Below are 19,937 nucleotides of genomic sequence, written 5' to 3'. Positions count from 1 at the left end.
GTCCGTGCCGGGGAGACTGGTCCTCGGCTTAGGGACTCACGCTGCTGGCCACAGAGAACTGTTGAATGGCTTCCCTGATGTCCCTGGGGTTTGCATCTGCCCTGTCCTCTCCCCGCTAGAAACTGAGCCTTCACTCAGCTCCTCTCCCTTCCCGGGCCACGGCTCAGGACCCCTGAGCTCGAGCAGGGTGCCGGCTGTCCTGCGGGAGCATGGCCCCTGCAGGTGCCTCCCCACGAGGCAGAGAGATGCATCCACCTTTGAGGGTCCTGGCTCCCTCGGTGAGCCTGGCCGCGCCCTGATGCTGCACACACCGCCCTGCCCAGTCCTGTGTCTGAGCCTGAGTCTGAGATGCTGCAGTCAAGGCCGCCAGACAGGCGGCTCTCCCGTCGGTCCTACCCTCTGTGACAAAGGCTCTGTGCCTCTGCCCCTTCTCTGCACAGCCTTTGATCTTGGAATGGCCCTCCACCCACGCGCTGTTTACTAGAGAACTGTTAGTGTGGAAGCACCCAGGCCCTCGTCCTTCTGCTTCTGACCACCAGGCCCCACCCCGACCACCTGGCAGCATCTCCCCTCTACTTCCAGAGCTGCCCATGACCTGACGACTTGGAGGGACTGTCTCTTTCCCACAGCCGGACCAACCTCAGCTTCCGGGGCTGGCTGTGCGTCCCACGTCTTTAAGCTCGCTTTCTCTTTCGGAAAGCTTCTCCCACGGTGATTTCACCAAGACATTGGCAGCTCCAGTTTCAGTGCTGACACCTGCGCTTTGTGACACATGTTGTTTGTTTCAATCCTGTTCACGAGCCGCATTTGCCAGAACCCCAAGCTGGCTTGTGCTTAATTTGTGTACATACATATATGTGATGTTTATATGAATCTGTATATACTATATATAAAATCACAGCTTCTGTAGAAACCAAGAACCACTGGCTCTTTTGATTGGGTTGCGTGTTTGCCCCATGTGTTTATGACAGCGTAGGTGGCCTGTCTCTGGGGTGGGGTGTTTCAGGCACGAGGTGTCCCATGCTCTCTTTATTTGCTAACTGGTCTTGGTGGTGGATGTTTTGATAGCCGACTAGAGGAATATAGTTAGTGTTGTGTTTGTTTTTTTTTTTTTTTTTTATAAATTTATTCATTTATTTATTGGCTACGTTGGGTCTTCACCGCTGCACTCGGGCTTTCTCTAGTTGCGGAAGGTGGGGGGTACTCTTCGTTGCAGTGTGCTGGCTTCTCATTGTGGTGGCTTGACTTGTTGCAGAGCACAGGATCTAGGCACTTGGGCTTCAGTAGTTGTGGCACACGGGCTCAATAGTTGTGGCTTGCGGGCTCTAGAGTACAGGCTAAGTAGTTGTGGCTCAAGGGCTTAGCTGCTCCACGGCATGTGGGATCTTCCAAGACCAGGGCTCGAACCTGTGTCCCCTGCATTGGCAGGCAGATTCTTAACCACTGTGCCACCAGGGAAGCCCGTGTTTGTTATTTTGGTAGCTGCTGGAGGTGGGGTGCAAACCTGTCTCTTTGAAATGGGAATGAGCTCCTTATGGTGCCAGCCCTTTGGAGGGTGTCCCTCTGTGCTTCAGAGACACGTGTCGGCAGCAGCCCCCTCGCCAGATTCGGGAGAGGCCCAGACTTGCCGAGACCCCCTCAGACAACTTGTATCACCATTGCGATGGTTTTCTGGTCCAGGCTGTCCAGACCCCGCGAATCCTCACTGTTAACTGGTGAGGAGATCGTAAGTATTATCCCCATCTCATAGGTGAGGAAACTGAGGCTCCAGGAGCACCAGGAATGCTTGTCCAAGCTCTCTAGCTAGGCCGGGGATGCCAACTCCAGTCTGATGTCAAAACCCGCGTTCTCTGGGCAGTGGGTTTCTTGAAGTTAGGGCTTGTCCGGGCCATTTTTGTGTGCCCAGGCGTGCCGGGCCCAAAGCAGCTGCTCACACGTGTTTGATGAATGACTGAATGATCGGCCCTGGTATTCAGCGGGGCCACGCTGGGCCGGCACACCAGCCTGTCTGTTCTGATTGCAGAATCCTGCAGCCCCTGTGGTTAAATGTTTTGGGCATCACTCCTGCCTGTGATTTTGATGCGTCACCTCACCACCTGAGCCTCAGTTTCCTCGCCCTCAAAACCGAGACTGTGTGCTGTGGTGAACAGTGAAGTTCAGGAACGTCAGACGCCCCAGAGTCCTGTGCAAGTATCAGGTCAGAGGGAATGACAGATGTATGCCAAGGAGGGGCTGCAGCTCCGAGGCCAGGTAGGGAAGTCCAAAGCTGGCTGGGGCCTGTGGCCTTGGGGACAGGCACTCTCCCAGGGCCATCGGGGCCTCTACCCAGCAGAGAGCAGAGGCTGGTTCCCAAACGGGCCCCGCCCCCGCACGGCCCAGCTCACACGTGGCTGGGAGATAGGGGAAGAGTGTTGTTTAACCTCACACGCACTTTGGGGCAGCACCCCCATTTTACAGGTGAGGAAACTGATGCGTTGCGCTGCAATGTCACTTGCCCATGATTCCCTGGTGGGAAAGTGCCCCAGGGTCACCCCCAAGGGGACTGAACCTCCCCTTGTCCTTTTGCCTGAATCCAATCCATCCCAGCCCCACTTGGAGTCAAGAGAGGGGAGAATTCAAAGAACCGGGAAAGAGCCCAGAGCAGATTTATTTTTCCTTAGATAAATTTCGTACAGGATATGTTATCGTCAGGAGTTCTCAGCTTTCACCGAAAGGTCAGAAGTTATTGCAGTTGTGCCCAGTGGCTCTAACGGTGGAAGGGAAACTTCGAGAACGCTGCCCATGTTCAGAGAGAGGATGTTGTTTAAAGTCGGGGTCCGCCCTGCAGGGGCGGGGCGCACTGGGCAGGCATCAGGAGCAGGAGGAAAGGCGCACGGGGGCAACAGGGGGGCCTGGGCTTGGGCGGGCTGGGGGCGGCCTCCCTACTGGAAGCAGCGCCCGGGCCGTCTGGCCAGGACCTGCAAAGGAAACAACAGAGCCAGGACCACAGGGTGCCTTGGGGCCCTGGGCGGCGGGGCCAGCCGGTGCCTCAGCCCCGCCGCAGCTCCTGCAGCTGGTGGGCCACCTTCTCCAGCTCCGCCTCAATGGCCGACAGGCTCTCCAGCTCCTGGTCCTAGGAGAGAACGTCAAGAGTCACACAGGGACTGGTCCAAGGAGCCTGTGCAAGCAGCGTGGAGTGTGAAGCCAGACGGATTGTGCCTGGATTAGCGGTGTGGCCTCAGACAGGTGGCTTTGCCTCTCTGAACCTCAAGGGCCTCATCTGTTCCTTGGGGACAGTGATGCCACCTGCTGGGTGCTCTGAGGAGCACTGTGTACAGACATGTGCCCTGACCCCACACCCGCCCTGGTGGACTCTTATGCAAGCCCACCTCTTCCTGAACAGCTCTGGGCAGCACACGGAAAACGAAGCCTCTGCTGGCCTTCAGAGCTCCTTCCAGTCCCCCGACCCCAAGGCCTAGATTGTGACAGTGGCTTCCTGGGTGAGGCCATGCCTGGGTTTCCTGTCTGCTGCAGGCCTCCCACCCTGAGGGGTCAGGGGTCTGCGGCACAGGCTCCAGGACGTGAGAGCTGCCTAGGGCTGGGCCTGTGTCCTCGGTCCCAGTCACTGGGTCCCCAAGCTCTGGCTGCCAGGGTGGTCCAGGGGAGCAGGGGACCCTCTGGGACTGATGTCCACAAGAGCAGCCCCTCAGACTCAGAGCAGGAGTCAGGGAAGGCCACGCCCCAGCTCTGACCTGAGAGGGGTGGTCTTCCTGGGGTCCCTGCCTCATGCCAAGCAGAGGGCACCCACCTGGGGCCCAGTCAGAACGATGGTTGCCATGGAAATAGGGATCCTAGAGGCTCCCCTCTTGGAGCAGTCCCCGGACAGGGGTTCTGTGGTTCTGGGGCCGTTTCTAAGACCTGTGGGCTGAGCGGAGGGGACTCTGCTCTGTCCTGTCCATAGGACTCAGGGGGTCCCCATTTCTCCACCCTGTGGTCCAAGGCTCCCTCTGCCTGTGGAGAAGGGAAGCTGGCGGGTGCCTCAGGGCGCCTGGCTCTGTCGGGCTTCCGTGGGTTGGGAAGGCAGGGACCGAAGGTGCCCAGCCTTGGGGAGGGGTGGGGAGGCAAGCTGCTGCTTCCTTTAGCCCTGTCCCCTCAGTCCTTGGAGACACAGGCAGGTGACCTCTCTCAGTGCCAGCCCCCGAGAAGGAGCTGTCTTCCTCTCAGGCTGCTGGGACGCTAGTCCCAGACCCCGAGAAGAGGTTGGGGGCCCAAGGAAGGGACGACATCTTCTTCTGGGTGGGCAAAGAAGAGCGCTGGGGCCAGAGCCTTGGACGTGTCCCATCCCCCTTAAGGCCCCAGTTCCCACCTGGGCACTGAGGCCTGGACCAGAGACACCCCCAGGGCCTCCTCCAGCTCCAAGATGGTGTCACCAGCCTGCCCCAAAGTCCCATCCCCTCCCCTCCTATGGCCATGTCGCTGAACCCCACTGAGTTTCCGACGTAGCCCTGGGTTTTCAAAGCTCGTGTGCGTTCTGATCATGATGATGAGGTGAGCAGAAAGGACTTCTTACCCCCTCTTCACAAATGGGGGAGCCGGTGAGGCTCAGAGAAGGGGAGTGACTGGCCTAAGGTCACCCAGCCAGGAGGAAGCAGAAGCCAGGCCTTCTGGCACAGGGCCCTGCCTCCCCCACCATCACCACCAGGCCCTGCCCCCTTTGCCAGCGGGGCAGGAGGCAGGTCCTGAACCTGGGAGGAGGGTTTGGTTGGGCTGCGTGGGGGCCAGGAGAGGACACGGCTGGACCAATGGTAGGGTCTTCCCAGGGTGCCTCTCGTCCCTTGGTGTCCCCTCCTGCCGTGTCCTCCCAGTTCTCAGGGCCAATGGTGCCCTGAGCCTGGATCCCCCAGGCAGCAAGAGGCCCTCCCCAGGCCAGTCCCTGCCAGGTCCTTTAGTTTCCAGGCTCTCTCCATCCAAAGCTCCAAGCCCCACCCGTCACTCCCTTGTCCTGCTCCCAAACCTGCCGAGGCTCCCTTTTGCCTTCAAGACAAAGTCCCCTCCCAGCACCGCTGGGGATGGGCTTAACTCACCAGCTGTCCCGCTTCCATGCTGACCTGAACGCTTCCTTCTGTCTCCCGTCTGCCTGTCCACCAGTTTTCCTGTGTGCCCCCCCACGCCCATGACCTGGGGTTCACTCGCCCCTCTGCATGACACGCCCTTTCTCCTGCCCCTTCCCAGTCTCCCGAGAGCCCCCGTCCAAGCGTCCCTCCAGTCCCAGGCTCCAAGGGGACAGTGTCCCCTCAGTGGTGCAGGGGCCACATGTCTGGGTGCCGCTGCCCCCTAGCTGGGCCCACACTCCCGGGGCCCGGCCCAGGGCTGGCTCCCAGCCCGTACCAACCTCTGGTCTGCGGTTGGCGCTGCCCTCCTCCTCTTTCTTCTCCTCCGGGTAGCCGCGCACCTGCAGGGGCAGGCCCGCCTCGACGCTCTCCTCCCGGAAGGACGGCCTCCAGCCTCGTCGCAGCTGCAGCCCAGGACCCCTGAAGCCGTAGCCGCGGGCCCGGAAGGAGAGCTTCATGGAGCCGTCAGGGTCTTCCTCCTCCTCCTCCCCCTCCAGCCGCTTCTCGGCCGTCAGCTCCTTGGCCAGCTGGTCCATCTTGCTCCATCGCTTGGCATCCTCCCACTCTTTGGAGAGCCGCTCCTCCTCCTCCTCCTGCTGCTCGGGCTCCCTACTCTTCCAGCCCTGGAAGAGGCCTTGAGGGGCCCCTGCCGTCTCCTCCTCCTCCTCCTCCTCCTGCCGGGAGTGCTCCTGCTCCCCCTTCCCCTCGGGGGGCTGAGCCTCCTCAGCCCCAGTCTTCCCGGCTCCATCCACGGCCAGAGCCTCGGGCCAACCTGAAGCAGGCGGACAAAAGCAGGAGAATGAGGGAGGGACAGCCACTCTCGTGGCCCCTACCACTCCCGGGGCCCCTCTGTGGCCACTGTTGGGACCACAGACCCCGTATGCGAGGTCCAGCTCAGCCCCTCACAACAGATTCCGCTTGGAGGGAAAAGCCATCTTGACACCATGCTTTATAAGACCCTCTGAAGCTCCGAGGGGCGGGTTGGCCAGAGCCTGCCTCTTCCTTTAGCCCTCTCACCCCAGAAGCCCTGACCCAGGGGTCACCCAACTGGGGAGGGAGGAAACACCCTGACCGGGCCCTCATGAGGAGCCAGGGTTTAGAGCTTTCCTAAACTCTGGCTGAAGCTAACCGAGTCCCCAGACCAGCCTGTTCCCACCTGTCATGCTGTCCCTCTGTTCCCAAAGCCCGCCCACCCATCCTGCAAAGTCCCCTTCCTCTCCTGGGTGGGGTGGGGGGAGGGGCCATGTGGAATAGTGGGACATGCAGGGTTTTGGAGTCAGACAAACCTGGGCTGGAATCTCAGCTCAGCCTTTACTACAAATTAGCTGTGTGACCACGGGCAAATTACTCAACCTCTCTGAGCCTTGGTTTCCCATCTGGCAAATGGAGATAAAACCTACCTTTCAGGGTTGTTGTGAAGGTGGAATGAGATGATGGATGAGGCCCACCCCCCTCCTTCCCATCCCCCTCTCCCCAACACATTTGTTGAAGTCTCAGACATCATACATACTCACCCCTCTGCATCTCCTTGTAGCCGAGGCTCGGGTGGGGGTTAAATGCTGCGGTCGGGGGGCTTTCTTCCTCTGGGACAGCCTTCTCTCCAGCCTCTGCCTCCTCCTCCTCCTTCTCCTCTTCTTCCTCTTCTCTCTTTGCCTGCTGCCCTTGCTCTGCACTCAGGCCCTTCTCTCTGCCCACTGGACCCTGGGAGGGGCCCTTGCTCTCCTCCTTGGCCTGTGGGCCTGGGTGTTTCTGGCTGGGGAGGCTGGCTAGGGGGTGGGTGTTGGAGGGGGCCTCCTCCTCCCCTGGGGCCTGGTTGTCCTCCTCAACCTTCGACCCCTGCCCAAGCTCTGGGGAGGCCTGAGGCCTGGCTCCATCCGCATCTTCACCGTTCTTCTCCACCTCTTTAGAATGGCCTCTTTTTTCCGTAGCATCCTTGGAGGACGCCTCGTCTGTCCCCTCTACAGAAACAACAGAGCAAAGTCAGGCCCTGAGGACCAGGCTGCACCTGGAATCTCCCCAGAGCCCAATTTCAGATCTTAGTCACTGTCTCTCTCTTGGCTTGCAGCAAGCCCAGCCCAAGACACCCATGAGAGAATTAGGGTTGCCCTCTCTGTGTCTGGGTTTGACCTGAGCACAACTGGATTGTGTTCATTTCTCTGTAATGCTACCTCTCGAAGCAGGATATGATTTAAAAAAAAAAAAAGACCTTGAGGGGACTTCCCTGGTGGTCCAGTGGTTAAGACTTAGCCTTCCAATGCAGGGGCTGCAGGTTCGACCCCTGGTCAGGGAGCTAAGATCCCACATGCCTTGAGGCCAAAAAACCAAAACATAAAACAGAAGCAATATTGTAACAAATTCAGTAAAGACTTTAAAAATGGTCCACATTAAAAAAAAAAAATCTTAAAAAAAAAAAAAAAAGACCTTGAAAATGACCCCAGAAGATAGAGCCCTGAATTTAAAATTAAGACAGCAGTTGAATTGCTGAGTGATTTTGGGCAAGTTCCTTAACCTCTCTAAGAGGCACCATTACTGCAACTTCACTCTCCCCTCTGTGAAGGCGTTCAGTCTCGAGCATCCTGTGAAAGTGCTCAATTCCTCAATATTTGTCAGGTTTCATTAAAAGATATTTTCTTATAGCTGCTTTGAAGACAGCCTTTTAACTAGTTAAAAACCCCTCCCATTGCTAGAATGATTACTGTTGAACAAGACACTACCAAGTACATGCCACCATTTGACTCCAGATGGAAGTGCTCCCATGCCCATTTTACAGAAACTTAAACTGATCCTCAGAAAGGTAAGGTGACCTGTCTGTGCTCACAGTCAGCAGAGCTGAACCTTGAACCCAAGCCTCCAAATGCCAAGTACAGGGTGCCCTTTGCATTGACATGTGGCTGCCTCCCCCGTTAACACTGCACTATCCCCTCCTACAGCCCGTGGCAGACAGTCTAGAGTCAGCCAGACTCTCATTTCCATGGAACCAGAATGTGGGAGTCCCTGCTGTGCCGCAAGCAGCCACCAGGGTGGCGGCCCTGGCCAACGAGAGGGCACCTCGGCCACACCAGCAGGCTTCCCCTCTCAGCCCCAACGGAAGACCACTGAGATCCCCGCTCCCAGGAGCCAGCCCTATTCACTCACCTGCCACATGCAAAGAACAGGGCTGCGGGGGCAAGTGTGTGGCTGTTTCTAGGCAGAAAGGTGGGTAACAGAGCCTCCCCTTGACCTAAGCCGTGATCTCTGTGACCCTGAAAAGCTCTCTGGTTTCAAGAAACATGATCCAGGTTCATTGAATGTTTCAAACCTACCCCTCTGGGACCTTGCTGCCACTAGGCTAAGCTAGGGCTCCACTAGTTCCCAGGAGGGCAGGCACTAGGGGCAGGGGCCCCGCCTCAGTGGCCACTGGGAAGAGTCGAAGCTGCCCACCTGCCAGGCCAGAGACTTCCTGCCCAAGAGTGTCAGCCCCTGTGGTGGGCAGATGAGACCCATCAAGGGCTTTGGAGTGAGACAGACCCAGATTCATATCTCCAGTTATGCCTTGGAAAGGTACTTCAACCTCCTTGGGACTCAGTTTCCCCATTTGTAAAGAGAAGGACCTAAGAGCTACCTTACAGGGCCTAAAGGAGGGGCTTCTGACTCCCAGGAACCCTCGATCTATCATAACTGCTGTTATTTTCAACCTCCCTCCCCTGGTCTCTGGCTAGACTGGTCAGCACTCACCCTTCCGCTCAGCCTGGTTGTTCTGCTTCTCAAGAGCCTCTGAGAGTTCATCTTCGTAACTGCTGTGTTTCTTCTGCTGATGTGCCCTCTCCTTGGCTCCTGTATGAGAAAAGGAGAAAAAAATCCCATTTGGTCTGAGCCCTGCATGTTTGTCTATGAGAGTTAAGGCCTCTGTTTGCTCATCTGTAAAATGGACACATCATGTTCTGGGCCTGCCCAGTGAGAGACTGAGGGGGCAGGAACTGGTGGGGGGGTGCTGAGGGCTGGCTGCCTCCTCCTAGCCGGGGCCCATCAGGTGGCCACATCACCTCTCCGGACTCCATTTGTCACCTAGGAAATAAGAACAAGCCCTGCCTACTGCCTCAAGGAGCAATAATGGCTCCGATGGAGCAGTGGGTCCCAGGGGCAGCAGCACAGAGCCGGGAGCCTTCGGGACGTGGCTGGCAGCAAGGTGACCCTGCCGCAGGAGGTAATGGTAACTGCTTGTCCCCTCATGGGGGCTCTTGATTCAGGCCACCCTTGTTCCCCTGGACCCCACAGCTCTTGTCTGCATCCAAGCCCAGGGTCAGCACCAGAGACCCTTCTCCCTACATCAGCCCCAGGCTGTGCTGTCTCCTCTGACTGTCCCCACTCGTCCCTGGTTCTTGGTGGTGGCCCAGGCCAGGCCAGCTCTGCAGCTGGTGGTGATTTTTGCCCATGATGAGAATTTCTGGGGTGGCCAGAGGAAACTGACATGGCAGCCGTGGACGGGGGAGTATGCCCAGATCTGGCCCTTGGCCGACCAGGGTTCACACCTCCTGACTAACTCCTCGTTCTGTGACCTTGGGCGACTCGGGCAATCCAAGACTTGGCTGTTCATCTATAAAACAAGGTTGCTGCATGGTAAACACTAGGACAGAAGTGTGCAGAAGACATAATGAGAGTACAGAAGCGGGAGTGAGTAGATATGTGGATGGATGGATGGATGGACAGACATACAGATCTATCCCATACTGTTTTAATAGAAAACAATAATGTACCTGTGTATTGGACACTGTTTATATTAGATACACACACACGTGTGTGTGTGTGTGTGAGTGTGTGTGTGTGTAAATGGATGTTTCAGGACACATGTTCCTACTGTTAGTCTCTGTTGACATTATATTTAATTATTTAAATGTAATAAGTCAGTCATTCAATATTTAATTTAAAAATGATCATATTGTACTCCTAGCAACCACATGTGGTGGCTGTTTGCCTTCCAGGAGGACCAGGTAAGTGAGTGAGAGAAAGAACAGCACGCTAACTTGCAGAGGGTCTCAGGGAGCCCTCCTGCTGTGGTTATTTTCACTTGCCTCCTCCCCAAATTGCCCCCCATTTTCACACGTGGCCCAGTCTGCCCCAGAGGCCTCAGAGTGGGGGCCTTCCCTCAGCCTGAGCAGCCTTCATGCCCTCCACCCCACCCCACGCAAGACACAAGCCCAGCCCTGAAGATGGGCCCTCACTTCCTTTGGAAGGAGATGCGAGATTCACGCTTGAGGGCCATTCTCAGGGAGAGGCACAAGGATGCCCGCGGCTCTGCCTCCGAATAAACAGCCACTTCCTGGAGAACTCGAGGTATGGGAGGGGGCGGGGGGGTGAAGGGGAAACTGAGAGGAAGCGAGAGAGTAGCACAGACATATATATACTACCAACTGTAAAATAGATAGTCAGTGGGAAGTTGTATAACAAAGGGAGTCCAACTCGAGGATGGAAGATGCCTTAGAGGACTGGGGCAGGGAGGGTGGGAGGGACTTGAGTGGGGGGAGTCAAGGAAGGGAGGGAATACGGGGATATGTGTATAAAAACAGATGATTGAACTTGGTGTACCCCCCCCAAAAAAAAAAAAAACAAAAACAGCCACTTCCCACAGGGACTCAGCCTGGGGCAGATGCAGGGCCAGAACCCATTTTTTCCAATTTGCCAGGGAGGCCTTCGTGCCTCACATGAACCCAGGAAGGAGCCTGGGGCTGGGCAGAACAGCTGACTCTGTAGGATGACATCAGCCTAAGCCTCCATCCCAGCATCCTTTCCAGGCTCTGCTTGAATATCCTCAGTGACAAGGAGCTCACTACCTCACAAAATCACTCCATTCCCAAGAGCATTGGTGGATCTTCTTAACCTCTTGGAGAAAGACATACCTTGCTCTGAAAGCACACTGAAAGTCTGGTTTGTGTTCTGGGGCAAGCAAGACCCTGCTTCTCCCATCTACCCCTCAAGCAGAAGCTCACAAGGGCAAAGGGGTCCCTCCTCTCTCCTGGGGACCAATTTTCTTTTCTGTTAACAGAGGAAAGGGGTCCTCTCTGGAGCCTAGTCTTGAAAGTGCCGCCTCTAAAATGGCTGAACTCAGTGACCATGGGTTATTAGAAGAGCTGCATCTGGTCTTGGGATGTCCTTAACTTACTGTGTGACCTTGGACAAGTTGCTCAACCTCTCTGGGCCTTGATCTCTTTAATTACATTAATGAGAGACTGGACCAGGTGGCACAGAGGACCCCACCTTACCACCCTATAATGGAAAGGCAATAACTGAGTATCAGAAACAAGACCTTGCTCAACCTTCCACCATGATTTTCTGACTCTCAGTTACTGGAATTTACCCAGATTCGTGTGCAGTGGTTGGAAAATACCTTGGAGAGCGAGGTCTTGGAGCTCTTTCAGCAAATTCTGATGTCGCAGGATTGAGAGGATCCGTTCATCTGCAGTGAAGGAGAGTTGTTATGGGTGGTTTCCAGAGAACAGCCCAGAAAGAGATTGCCATCAATATTTTCAGCTGAGCACTAGGGATTTATTTTGGAAAACTCAAAACCTGGTGGCAGCAGCAAGATTGGGTCTTGAGATGACACTTCTGAAATGACCTCCTTTCCAAGTTTGCTATTATAGCAGAAAGGTCAGCCATTGTCCCTGCATCCAGACCGCCACCAAGAGATGACAGGTGATGCAGGGATCTAAACACAACAGGTTTTCTCATCTCCATGCCTTTGCTTGTGTTGTCCATGCCACCTGGGGTACCCTTTTTTTTTCATTTTTCTACCTATTGATTGTCAACCCTTCCCTTAAAGCCCAACCCCAATGGACCTATCCAACAGTGACTGCCTGCTTGGAAAAGATTTGTGCTTCCATGTGCGCCCATAGTGTCTCTGTATTCATCACACATCTATAGGGTATCTACCAGGTGCCTACAGCTGTTCTCGGCACTGGGGATTAGCACACAAAATCTTTGTGCACAGGGAGCTCACATTCTGGTGGCTTGCTGTTCCAGCCCTGGTTTCATCCTGCCCAGAATTCTAGTTAATTGTGTTCGTATCAGTCCCTTCGGCTCCTCTGTGAGCTCTGGGCGCACAGGGGCTATGAGCCTTTCATCTCTCTATACCACCCAGCACAGGCCTGGCTAAGGCAGGCACTTGGTCAGTGACGACTGAATTAAATCACTGAATTTCATCAAAAGCCACACACCCATGTCCTTGCCTCCCAGCCCAGCAGGCAGCAGCCCCTCACCCCCAGCCTACCTCCTCGGAGTGTCTCGAAACACTCCTGGCTGACAGGCATGGGGCTGGGCTTGGAGAGCGTGTCAGAGATGACCTCCACAATGCACTTCATCACCTGGGAAGAGAGTGGGGCAGGTTGGGGGCTGTTGGGGCGTGGGGTTCAGTCCCCCCAAGTTCCAGGGTAAATTTCTAAGAAGGGCATAAGGACACTCGCTTTTATCTTTAGGAGTCCATGGATACCTAGCTCAGGGGCACAGCTCTGCTTTCTTAGCTAGGTAATAACAGCAATAATAATAATTTTTTAAAAAACCCTTATACAGTGCTTACCAAGTGCCAGGCACTCCAATCACCTGGCCAGCAGGAGCCCCTCTAAGGTGGGGGTGGGTAGCCTGTACCCTCTCATCCCAAGTGTTTCTCTGAAGATGGGGAAGCTGTTCCTGGGCATTAGAGGTATGTCTTGCCAAAGTACTTCAGTCCTGCAGATGCCCAAAAGGTCAGCTATCTCCAGGAACCCTTTCTGGACCACCCAGAGGAGAACAAAGAACTTTCTTGGCTCTACCCTGTCTGGAAACAAAACTTGAAAAACTGTCTCTAGGTATCCATGGTGTGTCACAAGCAGGGAGTGACAGCCTCCAGTCTGGCTCCATAGTCACCCACTGGGTGAATCCCTGGGCTGGATGTGGGAACACATCGGCTGCATCCGGTGCTCATCCCAGGCCGACAGCAGCCCTATCTCTGAAAGTCTTATCTAGTGCCCAGCAAAGTGCTCTGGCTAATCCGGCACCTGAAAAATGGATGATATCTGAAGATGGTGCCAACAGTAGTGTGGTATCCTAGCTGTGTGATCTTGGGCAAGCGACTTGCCCTCTCTGAGCCTCAATTCCCTCATTTGTAAAATGGGAGTGAGAAGACCTTCGCAACTCCCCTCCCAGAGTGATGAGGCACAGATGGGAAAATACTCTCTAATGCGTGAAGTGCCACATACATCCAGGGCGGGATTTCACAGCTCCCAACCTGCTTCAGCTGCCTAGAGCTGGGCAGAGGAGCAGGAGGTGTCAGACACGCATCAGGCAACACTAGTCGGGAGTGAGGGGGTGGAAGGCTGTGTCTATGGGATGCCAAGGCAACCCATCCAAGGATCCAGGATGGTAAACTGGCAAACAGGCTCTACAGTAGGCATGGCATCCTAGGATAGAACATACAAGTCTTAAGCAGCTGCTCCAGTGCCCCTGACCCCAGGCTGCTGAACACAATATGGTGGCCAAAGGGTCTTCCATAAGAGATCTGGCAAGGAGGGCCTTATAGCCTGCACCCTGCATCTCCCTGCAATGACAGACCTTGTCCTGGGAAAATCTGTCCATGAGGACAGATTCTGGGAGAGAGGAATTGGGTATGGAGAGGTCATGAAAGGAAGCTCTAGGAATAAAAATGCTTATTTACTGAGGACCAATTATGTGCCAGGCACTTCACATGATTCCTATTCCTCACAACTCCCCTCAAAGGAAATATGATTATAGATGGGAGAAGGGGAAACTCAGAGACGTTAAGGAATTTTCCCAAGATCGCACAGCTACAATGAGTGGTAGAGGTCTGAATTTAGGCCTGTCTGTAACTAATGAATAGGAAATATACATGAGCAAATTGAGGTTGAAATCTCTTTGATGCTTTGGGTTTCAACTACAGCCTCTCTGGAGTAGAAGAAAACAGCTCCTGAAAAGCCAGGGAGTAGAAATTTCTCTGACTCCCAAGTGGAGGTATCTAGGAACATCAGAGACTGGAAAAACAGCCCCAACTCAGACATGAATCAATTTTGAGTATACGCCCAACGCGGAGTGTCTCTTGCTGGCCACAGAAGCCCCAGTCAGTGTCTTCTAAGGCCCTTTCTTGGGTGACCTCCACCAGCAGCCCCAGCTGGCTGGGACCCTGGGTACAGGAGCTATGATCAAGAATGTTTTCATTGTGGCCCTTTGGAAGACCCAGGGCTTCAGTGCCCAAGGAATGAGGCCGGTGTGCTGCTGGAAGAGCCTTGGGGAAGAGCAAAGGGGGAGACCAGAGCCAGGCAGGTGAAGCCTGTTCTCGCAGGTCTGTGGGCAACCACAACCTCAGAGGAGTCACCCCCATCAGCCCGTGGTGGGCCTACGTAATTTGGAGGGTTCAAGACAGTACGCCCGGCACCTGGGCCCAGCGAGTAAGACACAGGCCCCGTTGGGCTGCACGCTCAACTCAGAGGAGACTGGGGAAGGCCCCACAGCAGGAGAGCAGGGAAATCTAGCAGACTTTGATATCTTCTTTTGCAAGCTGTCCCCAGGTTCAGCAGCCGCAGTGCTGGCTCTTGGCTTTATGCCAGACTCACTCCTGCAGCTGCCCAACAACTGACTGTGAGATGTCCACTGGAGCCTCCTGCCCCCCCCCAAGACATCCCCGCACCCCTTCTTACCTCGGTGTCCCCTTTATTCATGGGGCTGTTTACAGGGAGGGCAATGACTAGGAAGAAAAAGAGAGAGCTGGGGTCACTCCTCTGCTCCGAGGGGAGAATCCGGTCCTTCCAGACTGGGTTCATCAGGGGCCCGATCACCCCAGCGCTCCCCCTCAAGGCCACCCCCACCCAAATGAGATGCTGAGCTGATTTTATTTCCCTTCCCTGGTGGCTGCCCCCATGGGGGTGGCTCCCAGAGGCTGCACTGTGAGCCTTAACACTTCCCTTTGGGAAAGCTCATGCTCTGGAGGGGTGTGGGAGCTGAAGGCAAGAGCTATGGACACAGGCCAATGGCTGAGTGGGATTCGGGTTGGGGGAGGATGTGGGAGAGGCAGAGAGACCCCAGAGGTGATGGAAAAGGGGGTGAGGTGAAGGAAAGAGATGGAAGAGGAGGATTGTGAGAGGGGGTGGGAGAGGTAGAAGTCAAGGGCAGACAGCTGGCGGAGGCGGGGCGGGGGACGGGGGTGGTAGCGGGAAGATGAAGGGGGAGAGAGGCGAGCGGGGAGCCAGCAGCGGTCCTCCCATGTCCCCCAGTGACCTTGGCCAGCCACGGCGCAGAGCCGGCGCCGGCCCTGAAGCAGCCCAGACGACATGGGGTGGGCGGCGTCAGGGGGTTTTCGGGAGTCGGAGTCAAAGAGGCAGGTCTGCGGGTTCTGCGCCGGGGCCACTCCGCGGGGTCAGGCGGGAGGCGAGGCGCTGTCCGTGGCGCTGAAAACTCGCCGCGCCGGAGGGAAGGGATAGAGGGGCGAGGGCGCTGCGCGGTGCCTGGACCTCAGGGCAAGAGCAGGCAGGGGCGCCCGGGACCCTCTCCCCCAAGGCCCCCCGCTCGCTCACCTTGCCCGGCGCAGAGCAGAAGCGCCAGGACCGCGGCGGAGCGCATGGCGAACCCGGAGCGCCAAGCAGCGGGCGGTCTGGGCCCGGGCACAGCGCGCACTCGGGCGAGGGGTGGCTGGACTGGTCGCTCCGGGAGGGCTGCGGCGACACCGGCGCGGGGATGGGGTGGGGGGCAAGGTCTCTGTGTGCGTCCGCCTGTCGACCCACCCGCCGCCTCTCGGCACTGGGCTCGGGCACTGCAGCAGTGGCACCCTCGCGCCCCACTTATATACCCCGGACCCCGGAAATGACGTCATCGGACCCGCCCCTACCCCCTTTTCCCATCCCTCCGGGGGTCTGGCGGCAGCTCGCTCCACCCTCAGCCTCACCCCTGTTGCCGATGGCCACCGCGGCGCTCAGATCTTGGGTGAAGCGGTGAGGCGGATATCTGGCTTCCAGGAGGTGGCACGGGGGTTTCAGCTGATATTCCACCCCTCGACGGCTCCACCGATTTGCTGTGTGTCCGTGGGCAAGTCTCTTCCAGTCTCTGGACCTCGTGTTCCTCGAAAGTGCGCTGAGGTCCCTGCCACTTCTAGCGCACCACTCCTTGCTCCTGAGGGTCCCTCTGGGAGAGGGAGGGAGGGGCTCGCTTCCTCCATCCCACTGGCTGGAGGCATACACACCATTCAGCGTTTCCTCACATATCTAGGAGGCCTCGGAGAGGTTCCCCACCCCTTGTCTGAATCGGGCCCCTCTCTGGCAACCCAGTTTTGTGCTTTCACAATTTCTAGTTGTATATGTATGTATTAATTTATTTGAATAACGTTTAGTCTTCATTGCTTTCACAGTCCTGAGCAGGGCACCTGATCCAGAGGTAATGCACTTAATTGATGACTTTTGAATGTACTGATTGAAAGTTCAACCCACAGATGAGTGAATCCTGGGCTCTGGCCATTGGTGGACAGCGCTCATGGGGGGCGTGGGTGGGGTGGCAAGGGAGGAGTAGGGGACCGTTCTTGACATCAAACCAAAATACCAGTCATTGTAACTTCTCATTAGTCTTCGTTCAACCCCTTAGGATCACCTTCTTGTGGCTGGTAACCCACTGGTGCATTTGAGAACAGCTCTCACCTCCTCTTGAGTGTTCTCAAAACCTGGATGATCTGTGCGTAAGGCTGGTTTCCTGGTTTGTTTCTCTCTGCCCTGGAGCCCTTATGCCCCAGCCACATCACTGCTTTCAACCTGCGGGCCACATTGGGAGCCCTTTGCCACCTGACCCCACTGTCACAGTGAAGCTGGTATCTGGGCAACAGTTTGGCATTGGCTGGCATCGTCCAAGAGCCCCTCCTTCTTCCTGTAACCCTCCCCTCCCATCTGCTGCTGCTACTTCCTACCTCCTGCCCCACACCTGTGCCCACTCCCGCCCCTAAAGGAGAACCTGGCAGAAGCTCAGAAGAGACTAAAACAGTCCTATTCATGCATTTACTCATTTATTTAATGACTATTTGTTAATCACCTACTGTGTGCTTAGAACACCTTAGAACAGCGCTCAGCTGTTGTAAGTATGCATGGTATGTCAGGTGGGGACAAGTACTACAGAAAAAAATGAAGCAGGGAAGGAGGATGGGTGTGCTGGGGGGAGGGGTTGGGTTATATTTTAAATAGGGTGGAGCTAAGGAGGCCTCACTAAGGGAGTGACTTTTCAGCAAAGTCCTGAAGTTGCTGGGGGAGGAGTTGCAGGTGTCCAGGGGCAGAGGGCTCCATAGCTGGAGGGCAAGAACAAATGCCCAGAGGGAGGAATGTGCTTGATGTGTTCAAGGAATAGCAAGGAGACAGAGGGGAAACGGCCTGGAGACTAGAGCTGAACAGTAACACGGAGTCCATCTCAAAAACTTGGAAATGCACAGAAATACACATCATCCCCTGTACTCACAAGACCCAGAGAGAAGCACTGATCATTTTAAAGTATATGTTCTCTAGGCTCCCTTTTTAAAGGACAGTTCCAAGTGAAAAACTTGAGCTGAATACTGAAAGCATAAGGGCCCTTCTGATGTGGGGTTATCCTGAACATGGTGCAAAGGTTTGCAACATGCAACCTTGTACACAAATCTCTGTAGCATTTGCAATTCTTTCGTGTCATTTCCTGTAACAGTAGGTGAACTCCTTAGTCGAAGAAAATGGACATTTTAGGACACTTTGATGTGCGTTGCCCAATTGCCACGAAGAAAGTCGAACCACTTTCCAAGCTGAGTGGATTGTTCTCCTGGGAAGTTTCAGAAAGCCTGATCTGAAGCACTAGTTCAGGAGCACTGGTTCTCCGGGAGCCTGATCCTTTTTGCCCTGTGAAGCTGAGTGCAACTCACCAGTAAAAATGTCCCAAACGAGGCTCTATAAGTGACGATGCCAGTAACTAGCACTGACAACATGCTTCATAGCTCTTCAAAATGTTCCATCATTGAGCCCTTATTGTACCCTTCAGCCTACGTTAGGGCAGGATTTTTTTATTCTACTTTGCAGATTTGGAAACTGAGACCCAGGACGTTAACGTGAGCTTCCAAGATGCCACATGGGCAGTGAATGGTAAAGTTGGACCTAGAGCTTGTTTTGCTCAAATGTCCATGTTTCCCCCAACTCCCCCCCCATCTCATGATTTCTCACATGCTGGTACCACTCCCTGGAATGCCTCCCATTACCATCCCACTCCCTCCCCTATAGCCTGGCAAACGCTTCCATCCTTTTTAGAACCTGAGGTACTTGCTCCCTCCCCTCTGCCTCCACAACATTTGTGCGAGCATTTATCATACAAGGTTGGCATTTTTTGCCTCTACATCCTTCTATCTCATTTCACTTTGAGCTCCTCGGGATTTGGTCTCCATCCTGCTCATCTTTTGACTTCAGTTTCTGGCACAGTGCTGGGCACGTGGTCAGCACAATGGAAAATTGAAAGAAGGAAAAAACTCACCTCCGTTGATCCCATCTTTGGCTTTGGGCTGAATTGGTTAGGTGAGGATAAGCCACTGGAATGAAAGACCCTAAAATACAGTGAAATAAGATGCGGCTTTATTTATCTTTTCCACAAAGATTTGGGGAAATCTTTGTGGGGTGGCTCTGTCATCCTCATCATATGTTTTCCATGTTTGATATCGAGGCAGCTATTCTGGTTGCCACCGTTTCTCAACCACCTCAAAGGGGGCAGAGGGTAGTTAGAGACCAAGCAGCTTCTTCGTAAGGTTCTGATGCAGACCTTGCCTGCATCACTTCTAACAACCCATTGACTAGGACTCAGGCACATGGACACACCTAGGAAGGCTGGGCAGCCATGGGGGGCGTGGGAGAGGTTCTAATTACTAAAGGAAGATGGGATACTGGAGGACAATGTGCATTCTCTACCACACAATCCATGGGGGTGATGCCAACAACTAACCCATGTGGAAAACTTACTAAAAACCAGGTACTGTTCAAGGAGTTTTACATGACAGCCCTATGAGGTAGGCACCTTTATCATACTTGTTTACAGGTGGAGTTTTATAAGAAAATGAAGCCCAAATACCCTAAGGTATTCATCATGAATTGGTGTCTCTTGCATGCATCTAGAATGGTATGAATTACGCACCATCCTTGGGAGAATGGAGAAAATAGTCACTCAAATAATTTCTGTGCTGTGGTTCTGATAAAAAACAACAACAACCCTGTATGGTGCTGTTGATGGGTCTCTCTTAAGCAGCCAGGCACTGGGCTTGATGCTTGTCCTTGTTTGGGTTTCCCCAAAAGCAGACTGTAAGCAAGGATTTGGGAGTACTTCATTTGGAAGTGATTTCATCAACACAGGTGTAGAAAAGTGAGACACGGAAAAGAAAAAGCCAATGAAATGTGTGTTGAAAAGTGAGTTACCACTGAGGGCAGTGGAGACTCAATCTAGCTGGGACTCATTGAGAAACTGTAGGACACACCTCAGGATTTTTCCACTGGGGCAAGGACACTGAGATATTACCTGTTGATTCCTTTCCCTCATTGAGGGTCTCTCCTGGAAACATTGATGTGCTGGCACTTAGTGTCTGCTCTGCAAAAGGGCCAGGCAAACACCCACTGCCAGAGAATACCCTCAGACAGAGAAACACTGAAAGTTGTTGGCATGTATGGAAACTGTCTGTAGGTAACCTCCAAGATGGTGCAAGAGGACAGAGGTGGGACACTGACATCTGCTACTGGGCTTTATACATGTTATTTTATTTCATCTTTATAATAAACCTGTGGCTAAGTTATCAACATCTCTGCTTCTCATATGCAGAAGCTGAAGCTCAGAGAGATGGAGGAACTCTTCCAAGGTCACACAGCTAGG

General features: G+C 54.6%; 1 protein-coding gene across 2 annotated transcripts; it reads right to left on the bottom strand.

The window, feature by feature from the left end:
- Window positions 1–2,633: 2,633 nt before the first annotated feature.
- Window positions 2,634–15,871, bottom strand: CHGA (chromogranin A). Of its 2 annotated transcripts, XM_057732301.1 has the most exons (8): window positions 15,620–15,871; window positions 14,747–14,793; window positions 12,331–12,424; window positions 11,452–11,520; window positions 8,805–8,903; window positions 6,605–7,048; window positions 5,372–5,862; window positions 2,634–3,112 (listed from the first exon to the last, which is right to left on the bottom strand). In XM_057732301.1, exons 1-8 carry the CDS (start codon window positions 15,663–15,665, stop codon window positions 3,029–3,031), a joined length of 1,374 nt encoding a protein of 457 aa, XP_057588284.1. In that variant the 5' UTR covers window positions 15,666–15,871; the 3' UTR covers window positions 2,634–3,028. The 2 variants fall into 2 exon arrangements, with proteins under 2 accessions (XP_057588284.1, XP_057588285.1); XM_057732302.1 differs by lacking the exon at window positions 6,605–7,048 and having other exon boundaries at window positions 2,978–3,112; window positions 15,620–15,665.
- Between the last annotated feature and the right edge of the window lie 4,066 nt (window positions 15,872–19,937).

This window comes from Hippopotamus amphibius, chromosome 4 (assembly GCF_030028045.1).
Source record: "Hippopotamus amphibius kiboko isolate mHipAmp2 chromosome 4, mHipAmp2.hap2, whole genome shotgun sequence".
Classification (NCBI taxonomy): Eukaryota; Metazoa; Chordata; class Mammalia; order Artiodactyla; family Hippopotamidae; genus Hippopotamus; species Hippopotamus amphibius.
The sequence above is the reverse complement of the archived record's forward strand: the minus strand, read 5'-3'. Positions and strand labels throughout refer to the sequence as shown.